Source organism: Pelmatolapia mariae, linkage group LG10_11 (assembly GCF_036321145.2).
Source record: "Pelmatolapia mariae isolate MD_Pm_ZW linkage group LG10_11, Pm_UMD_F_2, whole genome shotgun sequence".
Taxonomy (NCBI): Eukaryota; Metazoa; Chordata; class Actinopteri; order Cichliformes; family Cichlidae; genus Pelmatolapia; species Pelmatolapia mariae.
In genome coordinates, this window is record NC_086236.1 from 65,508,580 (window position 1) to 65,530,688 (window position 22,109).

Sequence of the window (22,109 nt, forward strand, 5' to 3'; positions counted from 1 at the left end):
CAAAGAAGTATAACAGGAATGACTATTTGGCCATCAGGTCCCCAGCTGTTCATGTCCGCATTGGAGTGTAAGGTAGCTTTTTACCCAGTGCACGGCACTGTGCGACAAATATGTCGTCACATCTGCTGGCATGCATCTCTTGATTTTTGTAACCTGACATGAGCTACTATCGTGTTTGCTTTTAACACCACTTTAATGATATACACCATACTCCCCAAAGTATCCACTCACCGATCCAAATCATTGAATTCAGGTGTTCCAATCACTTCCGTGGGCACCAGTGTAAAAAAAGGCACCTAGTCATGCAGACTGAATGACAGGATCCCACCTGTGCAACAAGTCCAGCCATGAAATTTCCTTGCTACTAAATATTACACAGTCATCTAGTGGTGGTATTATAACAAAGTGGAAGTGAAGGCAGATGAGTGAAAACTTTTGGTGATATAGTCTATTAGTACAGAAGTTTAGAGATTCACAAATTATACAGAGGGAGAGCTTACGACGGTTTAAAAACATGAGACTCTGTGGGTTGAAAAATACTTAAAAAAGAAAACACCCTGCAATGTCTTTGCCTATGGTTTTGACTCTTTATATATCAGCTCTGTGTGTTAAGTGACCAATGCAGAGAGTATACTGGCACCTTTTTCTTGGCTTATGCTGTCTCCAGAAAGGCTGATCTATTCAAGCTGTTGCAGCATCTAATTCTGTATAATCTAGGAATTAAGTTTCTGTATTGATATATAATTGAAATTGAAAAATGACACAATAATAGATTCATGTTATCTGCCAAGTTGCAGCAAGGTTAGAAAACTGAGAGGTGAAGGACCAGCAGAAAGGACACCATAGCGTGACTCGGGTGAGCAGATATAACTTCACTTTGAGAGTGTGTCACTGTATGTGAGGGTATATCGAGCCCTTTATACCCAGAGCGCAGGATTGCTACAAACTGTTTCACCATATAAACCTGAAACATATCATCATATCACTAAGCCTCTGTCATAATTAAGATACTCTTAGTGTGCCAAGTGTATAAAAGCGCGAATTGGTGTATTTTTCCCCCCAGCTGTAATGTATTGTTACATTCATAATCTCACCCACTAAAGCAGTTTGATTAATAGTTGTATTTTGACAAACATTTAACTTCGGCTTTTATTACAGATTCAACAAATAGACGTTGCTCGTTTGTGCTCAATGTGTGCACACTTCCGGGGGGAACTCCGTTCGGACCATTTCTGCTGTTTATTCAAAATACCAGTTTTGCTAGAAATAAGTGAGGCTCGGCTATAACATGGGTTAACCGCGACTGCGCTCACAGACTTTCCAGTTCGTCAGTGACGCGTTCCTTTCTGATGATCTGCCCTCTCTTTCTGAATAAAAAGTCACTCCTAGAAGCATCTAACACAACTACAAACTACTCCAAACTTTGGAAATCACGGCAGCGTAAATATTTCCCCCTTGAAAGGGAAAGTCCTATAAGTACGTGCTTTTTGGACTACTCGAACGCCCCCTTTCAAAACAAAACTTCGCTGTTTCTTTACTTCCGGTTATGACTTCTTCTACCAATCGTGTTGATGTGGAGGTTTTGTCTAGCGACATCTATCATTTTATTAAAGAAATACTGCAACGAGCGCACTCGCTGTGCACTCGCTGTGCCAAAAAGGGATTTCTGATATTTGCCCAAATGATTGCCGGTATTTAAATAGTTGTATGCATGTATGTATGGCTTATGTAGCGATTAACAAAGGGTGGCAGGACAGATTACAAGTTTTACAGCCTCACTATTATTTATGTGCACTGCTGCCCTCTTACATTCACTGTCTGGATCGGTAGCGCTGCTCTCCGACTTGATGGGACGTGGGGCCCGGGCTCTCAGGGAGGAACAGCTGGGATGTCGGACGGTGGGTTTATGTGGTTGGCTCAAAGTTCGAGGATCCAAGCGGTGGGATAATGGCAACCTAATAAAAATTTGTTAATCGCGCTGACAGGCTTGTAAACGCGATCACCGGGTGGCCACTTCCTTAAATGCGAGTGAGTGCGCGCCTTTTCTTTTTGAAGTTTGCGATTATGGGATTGGGGCGATCTCGGGGTACGTAACGTGGGCGTAATTCTTCTCTCGCCCTCTCTCTCACTTTTAAATATATTTGTATAACAAAAATATTAATCATCACAAAAAGGCGGATCGCCAAAAAACGGCGTTACATTTTTCAGTAGCAAAACTGACCGTTAAGTACCCGCTGCAAAACTGCGCAGTTGTGAATTTGTCGGATGTTGTTGACTCGCAAATCTACGATTTGAGACCAGGAGGAGACAAACCCAGTCTCAGTGAACTACGAGTGCAGCACGGAAAAATCGGAGGGTTGCGTCACCAAGAATGTTAAATCTGTAGCTCAATAATCAAATATGAGGATCCATCGGCTTTGGCAGCCCCACTGGGAATAAATACATTATGTGAAATGATATTAATACGCAATATACTGTGCTAAATCATCCGAAATTATAAGGCTTTACCACTAGGAATGAGCCCACATCCGCTAATACTGATTTAACATGCCGTTATCTACTTTAACTCCTACTCTAACCTCACCAAAAGAAGAGTCACTGTGGCTCAACGCCATATAATATTACATGCTTTTACATCCCAACCTGTAGTGGATACCGCCACTAGTTTCAGTTCCATCACAATATTGTGATGTTCTCAGTAGTCCTTGTTGTGTTATCCAGCTCCAGCTCATAAAGGGTTATCTAAAACTTTTTTTCTCTCTCTATGTGAAAATAAAGTACATACTGTAATGGGAAGTCCCTCTGCTGGGCATCGGGTCAGAAGTCTTATACTGCATGCCTAAAGAGGAAGAAATACATTTAAGTAGCATAATTCTGTATGAATAACTAATTACATTTAAATAATTCATATATTTTGATTAGAAATAGAACGACTCGTTGCTGTGAATTCATGATGGCACAGAATATATGCCTTTTAACCAGTTTGATACACAGCACAGTAGAAATTCAACAGCAATAAAATCTACAGCCTCTAAAATAATATTTCGCATGTACAGAGTGTATCCAGACTGCTTTAGACTGTACTGATTTAAACAGGTGCATTTAATGTAAGTCTGTGCCATATCATATTGACCATAATTCCCTCCCCCCCAATATTGCCCTCCCACAAAGAGACAAGTCCGGGCATGTCTGAGAGTAGAGTTAGAGCTGGGCGTCCGACTTCGATGATGAGTTACACAGAAAAGGGACAGTAGACAGTACAGCACAGTTCCCAGAAAAGTATGCAAGAAAACAGGAGGAGGAACTTGCAGCTGGTGATGTGCGACCCAACTAAACAAAGAGCCTGGAGTAGTCGCCAGTTGCGGTCCTTGTGATAATAGAGGCAAATGGTGGATTTAAACAACCAATTAAAATGTTCCATCTAAGATAAAACACCCCAGGTAGAAAATATTTTTGAGCTTTATTATGTGACTATATTGTGCAGGCTCCCGCAGAGTCACATGGTTATTTAGTTTTTCTTAAATTAGTGTTATTTTATACTTAAAAATTCCAGGGAAACAACACCCAGACTCCTCTTTGGAAAAGAAGGTTCGAAAATTCATTTTCTTACAATTATAAATGCTGCTGTCTGCAAGCTAGATGCATAATATATATTTTTCTATATCGTCAGAAATACCGTTATCATAGTTTATTTTGAAATATTGTGGTGTCATTTTGAGGCTTTTTCGCCCAACAATAATTTATTACTGGTTGCTGAGTTTAAACCAGCGGAACATGCAACACCCTAACGACAGTGACAACAGTGAATGGCGCTATTGTGCTGATCGTCGTTTCCCATTCTGATTTCTTTTAACCTCATCTACACAGTTGTCTTAACAGTTCACAGTGATTTTATAGTTGTATAATGTATTAGATGTATGTTATTTAAATATTTTTAAACAGCAGTCTTATGCACATACGTCCAGGTATATTTTAACAAAGCCAGCACAGAATGGCACCTTAATGGCCTACATACATGTTTTATGGATGTCTTGAATGAGTGATCCCTTTGCTTCTGGTTGGATTTCATTAGTGTCGTTTGAGCAGCTAATGAAGACAAAATTGTACTGGCATATTGTGCAGGTTTTAGGAGTCTTAGGCACAGGCGGTGGTATTTGAGAGCATTCTGGGAAAGCTTTCTCTCCATCGTCTCTCTGGTACAGCATATTGTCATATTCGTCATATATTGTGTTGAGGTTGTAGCACTTGTCCTGATCCTTGCAGACCACACAGTTTGGCCCATCTGCATATAGAGAAACAGGGAAAATATAAATATAAACATGATTTCAGGTGTAAATGCATGCAAGTTAAAATTATATGCTAATGGGGCCTAAAAGAATTCTTAGTATTGCATTTTATAACATTGTTGTAAGTCACCCCACAATACCCACCCTAAAAAGTAAGCCATACCTACGATGTAAAATGGAAAAATATTTGTTTTTCTGGTAATTACCATACAATTACAGTGTACTTAAAAATAAATTATAGTGTAATTAAATTACTTTCACGGTAACTGAAATACTTGAAAATATAATGTATATTCACTTTCCGGCATGATAAAATTTCAAATAAAGTGGCTAGAAATCACATTTAATTACAGGGTAATTGCGTCCTCAGTTGGGGCATTGTGTTACAAAGTGTTACCAATTTTTGAATAAAAACTTACTACAGCTTAGCTCACTCACTTTTTTGACACTGTAGATGTGCTGCAGACTAAGTATATATATAAACTGTGTGATCAAAAATATAAAAATATAATAGTTAAAAAAACTGCACATGTATATAAAGTATATATTAATAAACTTTTAAATAGATATGAAGTACAACATACCATAAGATCCATTACAGCCAGGAAAGTTTATGATTAGAACTGCCACCACACAGAGATTGTAAACTGGAAAAAAAAGTATGGGGCAGACTTACTCATGGAAAAAGTCATTATGAATTACTCCACATGGAAATTTACAGAAAGTTATACACTTATTTAGGTACAGCAGTTACACTGATTGCATCATATGTCTAATCATGCATGTAAATGTAACATTAAAGAAACATGCCTCAGTAGAACTGCAATAAAATACAGCAACTTTAACTATGTCCTCAGTGTTAAACATGCTACCACATGTATTTATTACCTAAATAAAACTGTAAATATGAATATAACCGATATGGTATTTAATATATCGATCTTTATGATTCAAAATGTAATATTTGCAAAAAATGTATTTATGACAATTTTTAACAGATACATATTAGAAATTTAATTACCTTTCCATTTTTTCCCAACAGCTCTTTTCTTGTAGCGGTTTCGGTTTGCCACTTCTTCCACTGGTGCGGCGCTTCCTGGGTTTTCTTTGGCGTCCCTGTTGGCATCCATGATGTTACCCTTACTTCCTACATCTTCCATGAGTGCCTCTGTAATGGCTGATGTTCCGGGTAAAGGCTTGACTACTTCCTCTCCCTTGCTATTATCTTCACGATCTGTGTATGTCTGGCAATTGAAGTTATTATGCGGCTCACTTTGCATCCCAGCCAAACTGGACTTGATTAAGAATCCCTCTGTCATAGGTGTAGGTCTTGACTCAGGCGGGTATGGGTGTGGCTTGCTTTTTGTCATCATGGGGAACTGCTTCATGTGAGGAATGGGCCTCACACAACTCCCTGTGTCAGTTACAGGCAGGGCACTTTCTTCATACTTGTAACAGAACTTGTGCACCATGTCAGAAGAAAGACCTGCATCACTGTAATATAGAGGGGAAAAATATTCCTTTTTTCTCCCTTTTTACAATAAGAGTAAAAAACATATTTTTAAAGAACTGTATGCGAAAACATACAGATTTGCTGGATAAATAAATAATGTACATCTAACATCTAGATGAGGCTAGCAATCACTGGGGTCAATGATAAAAAATAATCAATTGATCAAAAGTAAAAACCATGACAAAAGCATACCCGCTCTCCTGAGTGTGTAGGTTATCACCATCTTTAAGTGAAAACATAACACAGTTAGTCTACTGAAAATCGTTTTCATTTACAAAACAGTTCATTTTACAGTCTTTAGATGTTTAACTACCAAAATACTAGCACAATTTTTTTTTCCTTTTTAAATGTGCGTAATTCTTTTAATGAGTCAGCATAATGTGCAGCACTTAGGTAATATGGTAAAATAGGAACATTGCACATTGTTTTCCTGGATTGCCATTGCAGTACATTAGCAGCACGTGTTGTTCTTACTTTGTAATTTCTTACAAAATAACTGCAGCTGCAAAAAGTTAACAAAACAAATGTCGGTGCCGTAAAAATGAATAAAAGTTGTGATCTGAGTAAAAGTATCAGATGCAGCCTGTAAATTTCAGTCTCAGAGAGCCCAGAATGAAATGCTACTACAGCCATTTTGCTGGTCTAGAATGAATGAAGAACCTCAAAAATGAGCACACTAAGAGGAAAAACAACTGTCTTGCCGCCATTTTAAAAATATTAAATAATGCAGTGTCAATAAACAAACTAACCTCGTGGTTGAAAGTGGGGCAAATAATCCGACGGATAGACCATTTTCTCACGATGAGCAATAGTTCCACAGATAACCCCGTACAGGTTTTGTCCTCAAAGTGAGAGCTGCAGGAAATGAAAGAGCTTATGACTTCTAATGTACGTCATAATAAATATTTTTTTTTGCCACTAGATGGTGGTATTCTACCATAAAGACTGAGGTTGATAAGAAAGAGGTTGATAAGATTGCATAGTGAACCTTTACTGAACCATGTATTAATAATAATGATATTATTTACCGCTTTTAAAAACGTAGTTAAAAAGTGCTTTACAGAACACAAAAGAAAAGATAACTGTAAAGAAATATATAGATTTTTGTTTTAATAAGTCTGTAATTCTCTGAAGTCCATTAAAATGGATAGGACACAGTGACCAGAAAGGTGTAAATGTCCAATACCAATTTAAATATCTATCTATTCAAATTTTATTCTGTTTTTAAATTTAAATATGGCATTAGGCACCTAATGGATTAAACTGGGATATTTAAACCTCAAACTTTCTCTTTTAACAAAAACAATTAGTGTAAGTAACAGCAATGGCACTGCATGTCTCAAAGCCACAACGTGCCACTGCTGTTATTCACTCACAATGTTACAACTAATTAAATAAAACCTTGAAATTCTTCACACAGCAGCCGTCAGCATGTGGACTATGGGTTCATTGCTAGAGAACTGCTGTATATGAGTAGATAGCACGTCTCCTAGTTTCGCAATGGCTTTTAGTTTTTGGTTAGTTGATAGGGCAGGGGTGGGGTGGGGGGGGGTGTTGCCAGATTTTTCTGCCAGTCAGTTTGTATTTACATGATGGCTTAAAGAAATCCTAAGCAACAGCATTTGATTCAGTCATATACCTGCTTCTAATTGTGAAACCTGAGCAAGCAGGCATTTGGTTTAGTTTAGCATTCTATATCTCACACATTTTAATGGATTTCCTCATTGTTAGCTATTTTATTGTATTCTGTAAAGCCCTTTGTACCTAATTCTCAAAATTATTTTATTTTCTTCTCTTCTCTTTTCTTTTTCTTCCCACCCCGCCCTGATCTAGTTTTAGTCATTGCTTTCAGTTTTGGTTAGTTTTCATTTTTCTTCTTGTTTCTGTGAAGGAATTCCTGTAGGGTATCGTAAACCAAAAGCAAAAGTGGTAGGAGATAAATTGAAAATATCTATATTAGTGTTGGTACATAACAACAGTGCCAAGACACAATGTGCCACTGCTGGTATAGACTTACATTAATATAGATGAGTAAATAACAGCATGAGAGACCAGTTTATAATTCGATAATGCAACCAAAAACAACGCTGTTTTTTTTTTTCTTCTTCTTGAAAGGTTGTCCCAGGATTTCAGCACAGCAGTATGTTGTCTTTGTGATGCATTGTTACAGAACGTATGTAATGGTGAGTATTTGATTTAAAGTTATACTGTTTTAAGCTTCTTTTTTATTCATAAGGAGTCGCTACAGGAGATCAGTCTGCATGTACAAGATGTCCTTCCTGATGCAGCCGTTTCCCTTTTCCCCTGGTATGAAGCAGGGGATTTTTTAAATGTTAGGTAGTGTTGTTAATCATTACACTATGGGGCCACTAGTTTAAAGCTGTACAATTTACCCAAACAAAAACCAATGAACCAAAAAGTTTCATTTCTTGTTTGTTGCTTTCCTTTTTGCTCACTTTTTCCTCTGTATCACAGATTACAAATTCAACCAAAAGGTAAAGTGCAAGGAAACATCCTGCAAAAAGTGATCCCTTGAGATTTATTTGAGATCACTTTGAAGCAGAACAAAGGAAATACTGACAAGAAATGCTGTAAACCTTCTAGTGTGATATCTAAAACTACAGGCAATGCTACCACCAGGATTTTAAATGTATAGAGGTGATATAAAAATCCATATACACTCAAATAATTATTCAGTGAAAATGTCACACTGGTGCAGTGGCTAACACTATTGTCTAACAACAAGACGCTTCTGGTTTGAATTTGCAAGACAGCTGAAGCCTTTGAGTGTGGTTTGCAGTGGCTCTCTCAGGGTACTGTAGCTTCCTCCCACAGTTCAGAGAAATTCATAACAGATTAGCTGGTAATGCTAAAATGGCAATAGGTGTGAGTGTGACTAGTTGCCTGTCTCTGTGTTAGCCCAATGATAGATTGAGGGTAATGCATATGGATCTGTCCAGGACGTGTGTCTCTTCTCTTCCAATTACCCTGAATTGGACAAGTGGTTAACCCCAGTAAGTTTCAAATCTTATAACAATCTTTTATTCAGTTAATATTGTTTTCCCCTTCACGAAGGCAGTGAATTAAAATCTACTGGGGAAAGTCCAAATAGTTTTTACACGTTAGCCTAAAAACAATTAACTATGAAAAGACTGTAGTATAGAAATTGTGCTTTATAAACAACAAAGGGTTTTTCTTCTTAATCAAATTATTTCTTTGTTTGTGATACACCTTGCTAAAACAAAAAGTTTCAGAAACCCACCACATATTTATGATTTTCAGTAGTATCAGCAAGGAAATCCTCAAACACATTAAATACAGTCATTCCAGTATAATCAGTGTGTTTTACTTTTATAATGACAGGGCATTATGATGTACAAGAGAGCTTGTACATCATTTGCTTACACAATTTTGTAATGGTGTCATGTATAAATATATACTAGGGGAATTTCTGCTACCACATATTTATGATTTGACTCAATAGGAGTTGTTTACCTGGTGGGTCACCACATTAGTAAGAAAACCACAACATTTTCATAGTTTTACATTTGAAACAAATAAGTTAAATAAGTCTCAAATTGGCTCCATGAATATGAAATGAAGAAAAATAATAAGAGAACTGCAACAAGAAAGTGAAACGAGTAACCATGTTTTGAATCTCCTACAACATTTTTATAAAACTCTCTAAGATGCCCCTTATTGAAATATGACATCAAGAGAACAGTAGGATGAAGTTTGAAGCCAGAAATGTTGTAGTCTTTACAATAGACTGCTTATACATACAGTCATATAAACATATGTACACATGTATACATGCATATGGTAACCATAGCATTCAATTATAGAATCATTTTACAAAGAAATATCTCAAATGAATGAGAAATTGGTTGTAATATAATAAAAAAATATGGAGAACAAATTAAATGGCTTTATTATTACTGTTACACAGGTCAACTAGATACAAGATCAAGAAAAGAGCCTTTAAAATTCAGAGTAAGCGTCAACATTCATTCAATTATAGAATCATTTTACAAAGAAATATCTCAAATGAATGAGAAATTGGTTGTAATATAATAAAAAAATATGGAGAACAAATTAAATGGCTTTATTATTACTGTTACACAGGTCAACTAGATACAAGATCAAGAACAGAGCCTTTAAAATTCAGAGTAAGCGTCAACACAACACAAGTTTTCTTATGTTGTTGTGTTTTTTCTGGAATTTGTATTTAGAGCTTGTTTCTGTGCTGCCATGATTAGTGCCTCTGTGCTGTTTTTCAGTCCAGCTTTGTCCAGCCACTGGTAGGATTTCTGGATGTCAGCCATTTCCTCTATCTGCCGGTGGTACTTACCGTGCAGGGGCCTGTCCTTCCATGATGGCTCCTCCACTTGCTCCTCTTCTTTACTGGGTTTCTGTTGCCTGAGGTATTCACTGAGCACGTGGATGAGAAAACTCTTCATTGTCTCATCCTGGACAGTGGTTCTGACACTCACCAGTACCAGGCCTCATTCCTTACACTTAGCATACAGTCTCAGGGTGCTGGACTTGGGGTGAAACCTTCCATGCATAGTCAGGAGCTTCTTTGTCTCGATGTCACTGGCTTCCATCTCATCCTTTGGGCAGCTTATTATCCCAGCAGGGTACCTGATTACTGGCAGGGCATAGCTGTTTCATAGCCCAGATTAGGGCTGTGCGATATGACCAAAATCTCATATCCCGATATAAGACATCTATCGTCCCGATAACGATATAAATCACAAAAATTTAACATTTTCTGTAAATTCTGTGAATCTCGGGCAGCTCGATTGCGTGAAGTGTTTCCAGCTGGGCGTCGTGTACCTGGAGTCGAGTGTTCTAACTGATGTGTGAAACTATATATTTTTAGACATAAGTTGTAACGGCCGACGTTTTCTTTGTGAGTATTTATTACACGGCGTGCTTAGGGATGGGTACCGGTATCGGTTCTGACATAAACGGTAGTAACCAGACCGAAAAGCAGCGCACATTTCGGTCTGCCAGTGTAGCAGAAATGATGACGGATGATGATGGCAGCAGCAGCCGTTCTTCCCTGTGTGAGTTGCTTAATGTTGTTCGTGTGTAATTTATGTTGAGTACGCTAACCACGTTATTACCTTAATGCATGTAAGGTAAACTAGCAAACACCGTCGTAGTTACATGCGGCTGTCTTCTTGTTTGATGGCAGATACTCCCTTCACCCTGGCCAAAAAGGCTAAAATGACCAAAGAAAAATTGGAAAACAGTTAAACATGAGAGGTTTTTGGACAAAGTTTGTGTTTTTTCCATTGTTTAAGCACTGCTTCCAGCCAAGAGTGATACCATATATGCCCTATAGCTGCAGAAAAGGCTAACATTGTTATCTTTTTACAAAAAAACAGCTAAACATAAGAGGTTTTTGGACAAAGTTTGTGTTCTCCATTCTTTAAGCACCTGTTCGAGCACCGTTTAAGCACCGGCACCGTTTCAAAAGTACCGGTTTGGCACCGGTATCGGATAAAACCTAAACGATACCCATCCCTAGGCATGCTGCGGGAAAAAGCCTGTTCTAACGTTTGAGGCTAAGGTTTATTTTTTAGCACCTGACGGCTCTTTTTTGCTTCTCATCCGTCAATACTCTGCATACTCTTTCACGTGATTCAGTTTATTTTAAAAAGTCTCAACAGGATCTTGAGCTTTATTGGGAAAGGTTTATGTGGAAAATAAACAAGCAGACACGCGATGGTTTTACCGTCGTTGTTGCTAACGACAACGCATAAAAACAGGCTCTTGTCTGTCTGTAGTGTGGTTATATTAAATATAAGAGAAAGAGAGAACTTTAGGAAATTAATATAGCCACTACAGTGACCATCAAAACGATGAAAAAATATTGCCGTAAACAGTTTATTTCGCGACACCACGAAATAAACGATAGCGTAAAATGAAACGATAGACGTTTTTATATCGTCATCCGATATATATCGTTATATCGAACAGCCCTAGCCCAGATCTTGTTCTTACCATTCAGCTGACTCCTTAGGACTTGCCTGATCCTCTGCAGGTACTTGGGGGTTGCAGCTTTCTTAGCGGCCTCTTCATGGTTCCTATTCTCCTGGGTTCAGGCCTATGCAGAACAGCAGTGGGGAAAGCTCATCTCCTTGGTAGATCCTGCACTTGATGGTGTCTTGTGCTGTAGACTTGAAGTTGGCCTCCAGTGTTTTTTGCCACATCCCCATCAAATTCCGGATGAAGGCTCTCAGGGTCCTGTTGATCTTGTATTGTTCTAGACATTCCAAGACCCATATGTGGGGCGTTGAGTTATAGGCCTTCTCAATCCAGGCAGTGCACAGGTTGGTCAGTCTGGTCTTGCAGTCTTGGGTGACTGCTCTGTCTACCAGGAACTGGTGTTTCGCTCCTCTGGTATTCCTGCCAACTCCTTTCTGTGCCCCACTCGTGTATTGAGCCATGCCTATTCATCTTAGCGCTATGATGCCTGATAGGGGCTTCCATGTGGTACTGAGGCAGGTTATAGGCTGATAGCTGGATGGAACCAGTCCCTTCTGGGGGTTCTTGGGGATCAGGACTGAGCAGTTAGCCATTCTGGGTGTGTTTCATCCATTAGCAGCCTGCTCATTTGTGCTACCAGATGCTCATGGAGTGCAGTCAGTTTCCTCAGCCAGTAGACATTAATCATGTTGAACCAGAACTGTGACAAGTTCATACTCAAGTTTTAAAAAACAAAACACTACAGCTATTCTGGTATACCTGTATGCTAAAAATACACCGCACACAAAATATTTCATAGTTCAGCAATACTGATCAATCTAATAAACTTAAACCTACACCATCCTCCCTATTCTGGTATTTTAAAGAGTACTTAGAGGAAATATTAAATAACCTAACAACTAACAGAGTTGCCAACTCCCAGCAAAAAAATAATAATAGGGCACCACCCTCCGCCTCATGATACTTAATCGACATAATCGACTTTAATTTAATGCACGTGTAAAACAAATGCACAGAAATCAATTATTTTTCTATAATAATTAAATAGATTCAGCATCTTTCTTCAACAGAATGGCAGACTGCACAGATAGTACCTTCCCAAAGGAAAAAACTACAGCTTACTAGGGTATATATTAGACTTAACCCAGGGTATAATTGGCCATTTTTGACAACGTTTGATTTTACCTCTATATTTCACCTTTAAAAACTGTTTGTCTTGCCTTATTTGGTATCATTATTTTCAACACAACCTCTAATATCTGAAATTGGACTTATTTTTTCATTTTGACACACAATTGATCTAAATTTAGACAAAAAATTTAAAATCCGAGTAGAACAAAGTTATATTTTTTACAGTAAAAACCACAAACATGCTTTTTCATAACTTGAAATGCAAAGAGAAATTGTACATTTCTAAAAATTATGCACAACTTTTGCAAACAACAAAGTTATATGGTACTATTTACCTAAAAATGCAGCCAAGGCCTCAGGCATGTATAATATAACCATTTAAAACTATTTACAGAACAATCAGGTGTTCTGCATCAAATAAGAAGGCACACAAATTATTTGTGCCATTCCAAAAAAAAAAAAAATGTTTCTGTCCACTATAAGACAGAGGAGAACACCACAGGCTAAACCCTGCAGGTCTGACAACAGGAGGTGTATCAGTCCTGTTTTACATGTGGAGACAGCGTTTAGACTGGAATTTGCCTTTGGTGGCTTTTTTGTAGCAAATGTGACACTCGTCAGTATAACTGACACACAAAATAAAACAATAGCTACCCAACAAACTAACTATAGCCTCCAAACACGCTAAATGTCACTAATGTCTCACATATGAAAACTCGCTCTCTCTCTTTCTTTCTTTCGCTTGCCCGCTTTCCATCGCAGGTGTCACTCCTAAAACTTCCCCCTCTTCCTAAACAACCACATGTTGCCATATCATTTTTTGATTGGTTGAAATGGTACACTTTAACGGCAATAGGGAAGGGGTGTTTTTTCTTTTTTCACTTGCAAGCGGAGAGTTTTTGCTAGTGCTGTCCTTAGAAAATGCCATTTTTACCGTTTCTTCCCGCTGTAAACACCACTGTTTTGTTCAGAAAAAAAAATCGCGAGTATTTTTTATCATAACTCGGGTTTTACGTGGCCTATCGACACAATTCAAAAACTGGTATATAGTTTGCAGTTTGCGCTTTCGAACCAAGTTGAAATGGAGACTCTGGGTTGCTGCATCTTGATGCTCTGTCGTCTTAAATTGGTCATGTGATTGTGATGCGCCGGCGCGTCCGTTGACCCCAGAGGGTTAAAAGTTACTATATAATGTACTTCTATAGATTTTACAAGAGATGAAAACTTTGGTTGTAAGATTCAGATAATTATTTATTAAAAGCTAGACATTTTAAATTAGAATAAGAAAGAAAAGTATGTCTTTGTACCCCCCTTTTCCCTATTACTGCCCTACCTGCCCCCCTGGCAAAACTTTGCTAGACCCGCCCATGTACAGTTACCAGCCGTCAGCTGCGTAGAAAGGTGTAGAAAGTAATATTAAATAAATTCTAACAACAGCTTATCAAGCTTAAACGTGCTGCTGTCGTTTAGCCGCTGGTTTCCTCTTTCTGGTGCAAAATGGGCGATAAAAAAAACGAGAGAGACGGGACGCGCCAGAGAAGCCGATCAGCCAATCATTGATCATTTTCATGACTGAAGCAGCAGCAGGAGAGGGAGAGAAGAGGCAGTCGCTCCATATATCGGTTGTTAAGTTTAACATGGGAATGCTTTACAAACATTCAGAGATGAACTTACACACTTGATTTACTTCTCTGGGACAGCTCTCTCGGAGATGAAATGCCGGTTTGGAAGCATGCAGTGAGGCTCCAAGTGCTCAACCAGACTGCTGACAGGTCTCGCACGCCACAGCCGCTCTATCACCTGATGCACACTGCTCCGACATGCTAAGGTCATGAGCTGGGTTAGGCCATGTCGCAAGTTTTGTGAGGTGTTTTTGTGATATTTAATGGATCAGATTAAAATTTTTATTTCTCTCCGATATCCAATCCAGTAATTTAGGTCAGTATTGGTCCGATACCGATACGTAATATCTGATCGGTCCATCACTACTTTCTACATTGTAGATGCATACTAAAGAGATCAAATACATGAAGCAAGATATATGGAATTATAGAAAAGATATCCATCCGTCCATCAATGCATACATTCTCTTCCGCTTATCCTTGTTAGGATTGTGGAGGGGTTGAAGCCCATCCCAGCTACCATAGGGTAAGATGGAACTGCTTCAAGACTGTTGGAAAACCATTTCAGTTTTATTAGCTACCTCATAAAGCTCATCGAGAGAGTGCCAAGAGTGTTTTAAGCAGTAATCAAAGCAAAGGGTGGCTATTTTGAAGAATCTAAAACATAAAACATGTTTTGAGTAATTTCGCACTATTTTGTTTACTAGATAATTCCATATGTGTTCATTCATAGTTTTGTTAAAAACCTAATAATAGTTAAAAAACCTGCTAACACTAGCATGCTTTTGTGCTCAGAGTGGCCCTGCTTGTATTCAGCAGTTTCAGTGTAAAGCACAAGACGGCTAAGGCTGATGGTAATTTAAGTAGGTAGGTTGGTAGGTACCAGTTAATATTTTGCATAAGGACGTATCTGCATATTTCATCATCCCTTCATTTTATCATTTTCATTCTAGCGTTTTTTAGATGTACACATGCATATGTATACATATAAATGAACACAGACATGCAGCCACTGGCAGCCAATCACTATGCTGTTATTGTTATTATGGATGTTGCTGCTGTTTTGTTTTCCACACGGTATTTCCAAGTGTTAAAACCCTGGTCTCTGGCTATGTCTTCTCTCCCACTGTGACAGCATGTGTCCTGTTTATAAAACATTATCTCATACCTGCATTTGTATTTACGCTGCGCTTCTTTCTTCACTTGTAATTAGTCTGCTACAGGATGGGACTGGCTTTGCTTGGGGCCATGAATCAGATTCAGGAAGGTGTGGAACAGGTTTAAAGAGAGATAACTATGTTAACTCGTGTTCAGACCTGACACAGCTGCGTTCCCCCAACAGCATAAAGGTAGGAAAAGAATCTTTTGTGGTTTAGAGATTCAAGAAGAAAAAGGATCAAGGATTATATAGATTTTTAGCTCTTTTTAGCTCTGAGTGGTTTTAAATTTTAGTACAATTAAGTAATTGAAAAGTGTGTTTCCTGAGGAGCTTCTCATTTATTTAGTGAAAATGATTTGCTATACTCTGATCAACTTTAGTCTTTCAGATACTGTGACTGCAAATTTTCTTGATAATAAGGACTATTTTGAAAGTTAAAAACTGCCTTCTTCAATCTCTTCTCTTGTGGACTGACCAGTCTGTCAACATTTTCTTCCTGTTTTTGACTACACAGCTCTCTGTCTCTTTGAAAACCTGTTGTATAATGCTGACATCAAGTCACTCTACTGTCAAAATATTTGAAATGATAAGCGTGGTTGTAGATCAGGGTCCTGGAGTCTTTATTTACACAACAGCTTCAGTTACAGCTGAGTTACTGAGAACAGCCTGCCTGAACTTTACTATTCAGGTGCTCGCTGCCCAAACTGTATTTCTAATTAAAGAAATTAATTGTCTTTGAGTGAAACAAAATGGTAGTTCAGTAAGATTATCAGTCTGTGGAACATTTTCATTCTTCTTAAGAATTTTCCAGTAATTCCAGTAAGGAATCTACGGTATTACTCAAGAGTGGTAACGCCCTTCCAGGGAATACTTTTTTTAACTGATGTTCATGTACTTACTCTGACAGGCTGCTGATACCAATGAATGTTAGGTTGAAAGATGTGAGTGGGAGCACTTTTTCAGTCTCAGTTTGTTTGTGATTAAGTTCAAGTTCTCAGTGAGATGTGAAAAAAGTAAACACATTGTATTTACTGTAAGTTAAAATGGCAATACCCTAAACATAAATATAGTCAGTGCTGTTTAAATGACCTGAGTTTATTTGCTTTTTACTTTTACTTTTATTTATCAAGCTGGATGGAGAGAAGGATTGATGTTTTTCTATTTACCTACCTATATATCTCAAGATAGTTACCGCTATGTTAGCTACTAATATTTTATATTTAATCTTGATCATTAAGGATACTCACAATGTGGTTTAAGAAGCATAATGTTAAACCCTGAAATCCAGAAACATAAATCTAAGTGAAGCAAAAGTAACTTTAAACTGTCATATTTTATATTTTATAGCCATATTTTATAGCCCTTAAAATAACCTTGCTGTCCTGAATTGCTTTGCTGAATTGTTGTTTCATCAATGTCTAAAGTGGAAAGTACCAAAAGTCACAGCAGCTAGTGCCAGAAACAGAACAGAGTGATTTCAAGACCATCAAAAGCACTAAAAGTACAGGGTATTACTCACAATCGTTCTCCACCAAACATAAATATTTACAGGCTTGTATTAAAATTAATCACACATATATCATAACTAAACATTGTAGTTGTCACCAAACCTGAATATACTACAGAAACTCTATTTCTATTATGTCCTTGTTATCAATTCTATCATTGTTTGTTTTGTGAGTAAAATGACCCTCCCCTCACTCTAAGGCTCTCACAGCGTCTCCTAGATGGCGTACTCCACCAGCACCCTTGCAGAGGGCTGTTTTGGGAAAGTGTACAAGGAGAAGTACAATGATACCTGGGCTGCTATTAAGAAAGTTCCTCAACATCTCATCAGCTGGAAGGATCTGGAGAGAGAGAGTGAAGTGTACAAGTAAGCATATTAAGCATGGTTAATATTTTCAAAGACAATGACAGACACTTAATAATTTTTTGCTTGCTTTTAACTAAATGTAACTATTTATGCTCATATGCTTTTTATTGCTCAATAGAGAAAACTATCATTCTGCATGTTTTTTATAGGCAAAAAGCATGTTCTTTATGCAGTAACAGTCACATCACTGATAATTGATTAAAAACTGGTTACATGGTTCCCCAGTAAGTATTTATTCCATACCTTAGCATTGTCATTTTTGGGCTATAACCAAAGAGCATCATGGTGTAAACCATAATATTAAAAAATGTGAATTACACAAACACTTACTGGCCAAGACTTATCGGTCTTCTACTCTCAGAACTGCCTTAAACTCTCTCCACAAAGTGCTTGAAACATTGCTCAGAGATTTTTGTTGATATTGACATCATAGCTTCACACATGTGCTGCAGATCTGTACTTCCATGATCAAAATCTCCTTTTGCACCACAACCTTGAGGTGCTTTGAGAAAAAAAAACTGAGTTCTGGTCACTCTTTAGATCATTGTAGTACATTGTTATGTTCTTCACTCAAGCAGTATTATGTTTCTTCTTGTTAAAAGGGAGTTTTCCCTTCCCAGTCTTGCCAGGTACTTATTCAAAGCAAACTCATTCTTTGAATTTCTGTTGCCTACCTGCCAGCTTGAACCAGTCTAACCATTTTCCTTAGGCCTCTGATATCAACAAGGCATTTATTGAAGGGGTAGATCAGCATTTTCTGAAACACTGCCATCAACCAACCACACCATTTTCAAATGTACTTAAATCAACTTTCTTCTCTATTCTGATGCTCTGTTTTATCTTCATCAGGTGGTCTTGACTATGTGTTAATTAACTGCTAAAAAATTTAATAAGAGTACAGCATAAAGTCAATTAAACTTCTGGGGTATTGATATGGCCAGTTAAGTAGCAGAGGTTGTTGTTAATCAGTTTCAGCTGCTTTAGTATTAATGACATTAACAGCAGCTTTACTAGAGGAGCAACAATGAGACAACACCCAAATCAGGAGGGGTTTTACAGGTGGAGGACACTGACATCTTTTTCCTCTTTAGCTTTTCTGACCATTTTTTCTTTCACAAGTTTTGCATTTAGTTAGGGTTAGTGTCACTACTGGTAGCATGAGGCGATACCTCGACCCTACAGATGTTGTACAGATTGGCACATCAATACCTAGAAGAGGTATATCTAGAAGAGCTGGACACGGCCGTAGAAGGTCCTTAACCCATCGCCAGGACCGGCATCTGCTCTTTCTTGTGCTAGGAGAAACAGGATGAGCACTGCCAGAGTCCTACAAAATGATCTCCAGCGGGCCACTGATGTGAATGTCTCTGATTAATCAATCTGATCAATACAACCAGAAACAGAATTCATGAGAGTGGCCTAAAGGCCTGACTCATCTAGTGGCCTCTGAATCAAAACCTGAATGTTTGACCAGAATCTCCTCACCTGATGCTAGATGATCCAGGTGGTTGTGAATGTTTTAGAAAAAGAAAACGCCCAGTTTATTTTGTTTTGATTTTGTCAAAATCTTCTTTTCTCTATGACTTGTTACCACTGATCTGCAGCAAGTCAAAACATCCCAACATCGTGAGGCTTCTGGGCAAAATAACTCTTAAAGATGGAAAATGGATCATTCCACTAGAGTTTGTCTTCGGAGAGGACTTGGAGACCACCATCTTCAAGGCGTCAAAGTCTAAAATATCGGTGAGGTTACTAGAAAAAAGACAAAAGAAATGAAAGTTGAAATTAAGAAAATTGTTTGCATGGTTTGCAGGTCACCACTGCCCTTTGACTCACTCCTTTGCTTTGCTGTGTGTTTTGTGTATGATATAAACCCAATTTTTAAGAACAATTGCTGTTGTAATATTACCTATTATCTTCTGTTGTGTAGCATTTTATGTATTTTAGCATGCACTTGCCTAATTTATTTCACACTTTAATAAGTAGTTTAAAGATTTCCAACCCAGGTAAGCATAAAAGTCAGTGTGACCCTGGTCGTCCTAAAATTGGTCTCATATTTATTTTTACCACACAGTTGACTCCAGCTAATAAAGGCACAATCATTGTCGGCATGTGTGAAGGGCTGCTTCATCTGCACTCCAGAGACATTGTCCATCAAGACCTCAAGCCTGAAAACATTATGGTGAGTGGAAATTGAGATTTTTTATGACAATGTTTCTTTTTAACATGCAGATTTGAGCATATGGCGACTCTGAATAAGTCTTATCCCTCTGCTAGATAAAGAAGTTTTTGTCATTTGTTTGTTTTTTCTTTTTTATTTGCAATGTCAAAGTCAACTTACGCAAGCTTTGGTTGCCTCAGAGATTAAGTAATGTAGGGCAAAGCACATGCATCTGTCACAGTGAAACTACGAATGGCTCGTTAAATCAGTTACGCATATACTTGTCTTAAAACTTTAAAGACATACGTGTGGCTGGTATCATAAAACTGATAATGGCAAAAAAACACTATCCCATATTCTTTGTCACTTTTCAAAATCACAAGATTATAAAATGCTTTATTGGAGATTATGTATCTGAATTTCAGGAGCGGGACCACGCCTCTAAACACGCTCCTTCCGGTTGCCATCTATATAGGTTCCCCCCAGATCTGCAAACTGTTCATTCTCGTTTACGTGCCCCACCCTCCCTCCCTCCTTGTTCTTAATTCTTTAACTTCTTCACTTCTATTTAGTACATGGGGATCTGCGAGGCCCGGGAGCCGTCGCCAGTCCCCTTCGAGGCCTTCCCCAAATCGCAGCTCAATTCATTTCCAAGCATTCACCTTTACCTACTAAAACGCTGTCAATCCTAAAATGAGGACGTGGGCCCAGCTAGTGAAACAACAAAACAAGCATCTGAAAAGACAGTCCGCGAAAGATCAACAGAACCAGACAAAAATAATAAAAAAATCAATAAATAGAAAAGCTGGCAATTCTGTGCAGACTCTGCAGCTGGTTGTACATTATCCACCTTATAAAGCTGTATGAGGTGTAATTTTTTCAGTCAATATTTAATGTTTGCTGAACAATGTTTGTTCTTTAGGTGGAGCATAACACGAACAGAGCGGTAATTATTGATCTGGGACTGGCCAAGTTCTTCAGACGTGGTCTAAACTCTGCAGTGGACATGGGGAACGAGGCTTACTCGGCTCCTGAGGTGCTGCAGAGGGGTAGCCAGAGAGATCAGCGTTCAGACGTCTGGGCCATGGGAAAAATCATAGCTGAGCTCTGTGCCCGGATTCGTCTGTACACACCCAGCGTCTGTCCTGACAAAATCAAGGAGGTTTTAAAGGACCAACCATACTGCCCTGCTGTGTGTAGGATGGTGGAGCAGAACCCATCTCTGAGGGCCTCCATGGGCGGGGTCATTAGTGATATTCGAAGAGCTGCAGGAGTGGGCATTGTCACCAACACACCCATTCAAAAAGAGCATCTTAAACCACCTACACCTCACATTAATGCCAGAAACCAGTCTCCATCACCTCTGAATAGAGATGCGCATCTGCCAATCAGGGACCCGTCACCAATCAATCGAGCTGCATCTCCGCTAATCAGGGACTTATCACCGATAAACCGAGGTGTTTCTCCACTTAACAGGGATCCATCACCGTTAAACAAGTTTGACATACATCAGTCACCTATGAATAAGCCTACAGGGCGAATATTTGAACGTTCTCCTAGACCAGAGATAAAACCTTTGCCTCGAACTGAAGTGCACCTTCCTCCTTCCCCCCAGAGGCTAGAGGACAAGCACAAAAATCACAATCTGGCGCCGAAAGGTGGATCAGATCTCACACAGGACCTTGTGAAAATGAAGTTGTTACAAGAAGCTGCCAAGGATCTTCCCTGCAACCTGCCGACGACGGGAAGGGTGGTAGTGCGGCGTTTTGAGGAGAAAAACGGGGAAATGGGTTCATGGGAGCAAACCGAGGTGGTGACTCGTGATGGAAAGATAGTCAAGTTTGATGATGTCAAGTTTAACAGCAAATGAGAGTATCTGGGAGAGTTACAAAATAGTTGTATGTTCACTCAGCTTAAAGAGTAGACTGAGTTTAGGTGCAGTAGACATTGCATGGAATGTAACAGGATATTAGTTTATTTTAAGGAATTGATTAGTTTTGAGTTATTTCCAAATTAAAACTTTCCATTAGCGTATGCTTAGTTCCAAATTTATTTATAAAAATATCAATTTCAATTGCAAACCTAGATGTTGTGGATTTTGGTATGCATTATGCTCACTGTGAGCTCTGTGAGTGAGACTTGTAATGAGATTATCTCCAATTGAAAAACTGACATTTATATATATTTTCCGTTGGCTAAAATGTGCAATGGTGATTAAATATGAAATGTGTTTTGATAGTTTTGGTTAAATAAATGACTGTGAGAAATTTGGGCAGGGAATGTGGGTGCGGTATACAGAATGGGTCTGTGGTGTATTGAAACTGTCTGCTTAATATGTCTGCTGTTTTTTTAACTAGTGATCTA

At 38.4% G+C, this 22,109-nt stretch overlaps 1 protein-coding gene across 1 annotated transcript; it reads left to right on the top strand.

The window, feature by feature from the left end:
• The first annotated feature begins 17,438 nt into the window (after nucleotides 1–17,438).
• On the top strand, nucleotides 17,439–21,615 carry zmp:0000000881 (glycogen synthase kinase-3). The gene is made up of 4 exons (XM_063484906.1): nucleotides 17,439–17,584; nucleotides 19,189–19,327; nucleotides 19,659–19,766; nucleotides 20,668–21,615. The coding sequence occupies exons 1-4, from the start codon at nucleotides 17,439–17,441 to the stop codon at nucleotides 21,613–21,615; spliced, it is 1,341 nt and encodes a 446-aa protein (XP_063340976.1).
• Nucleotides 21,616–22,109: the final 494 nt, after the last annotated feature.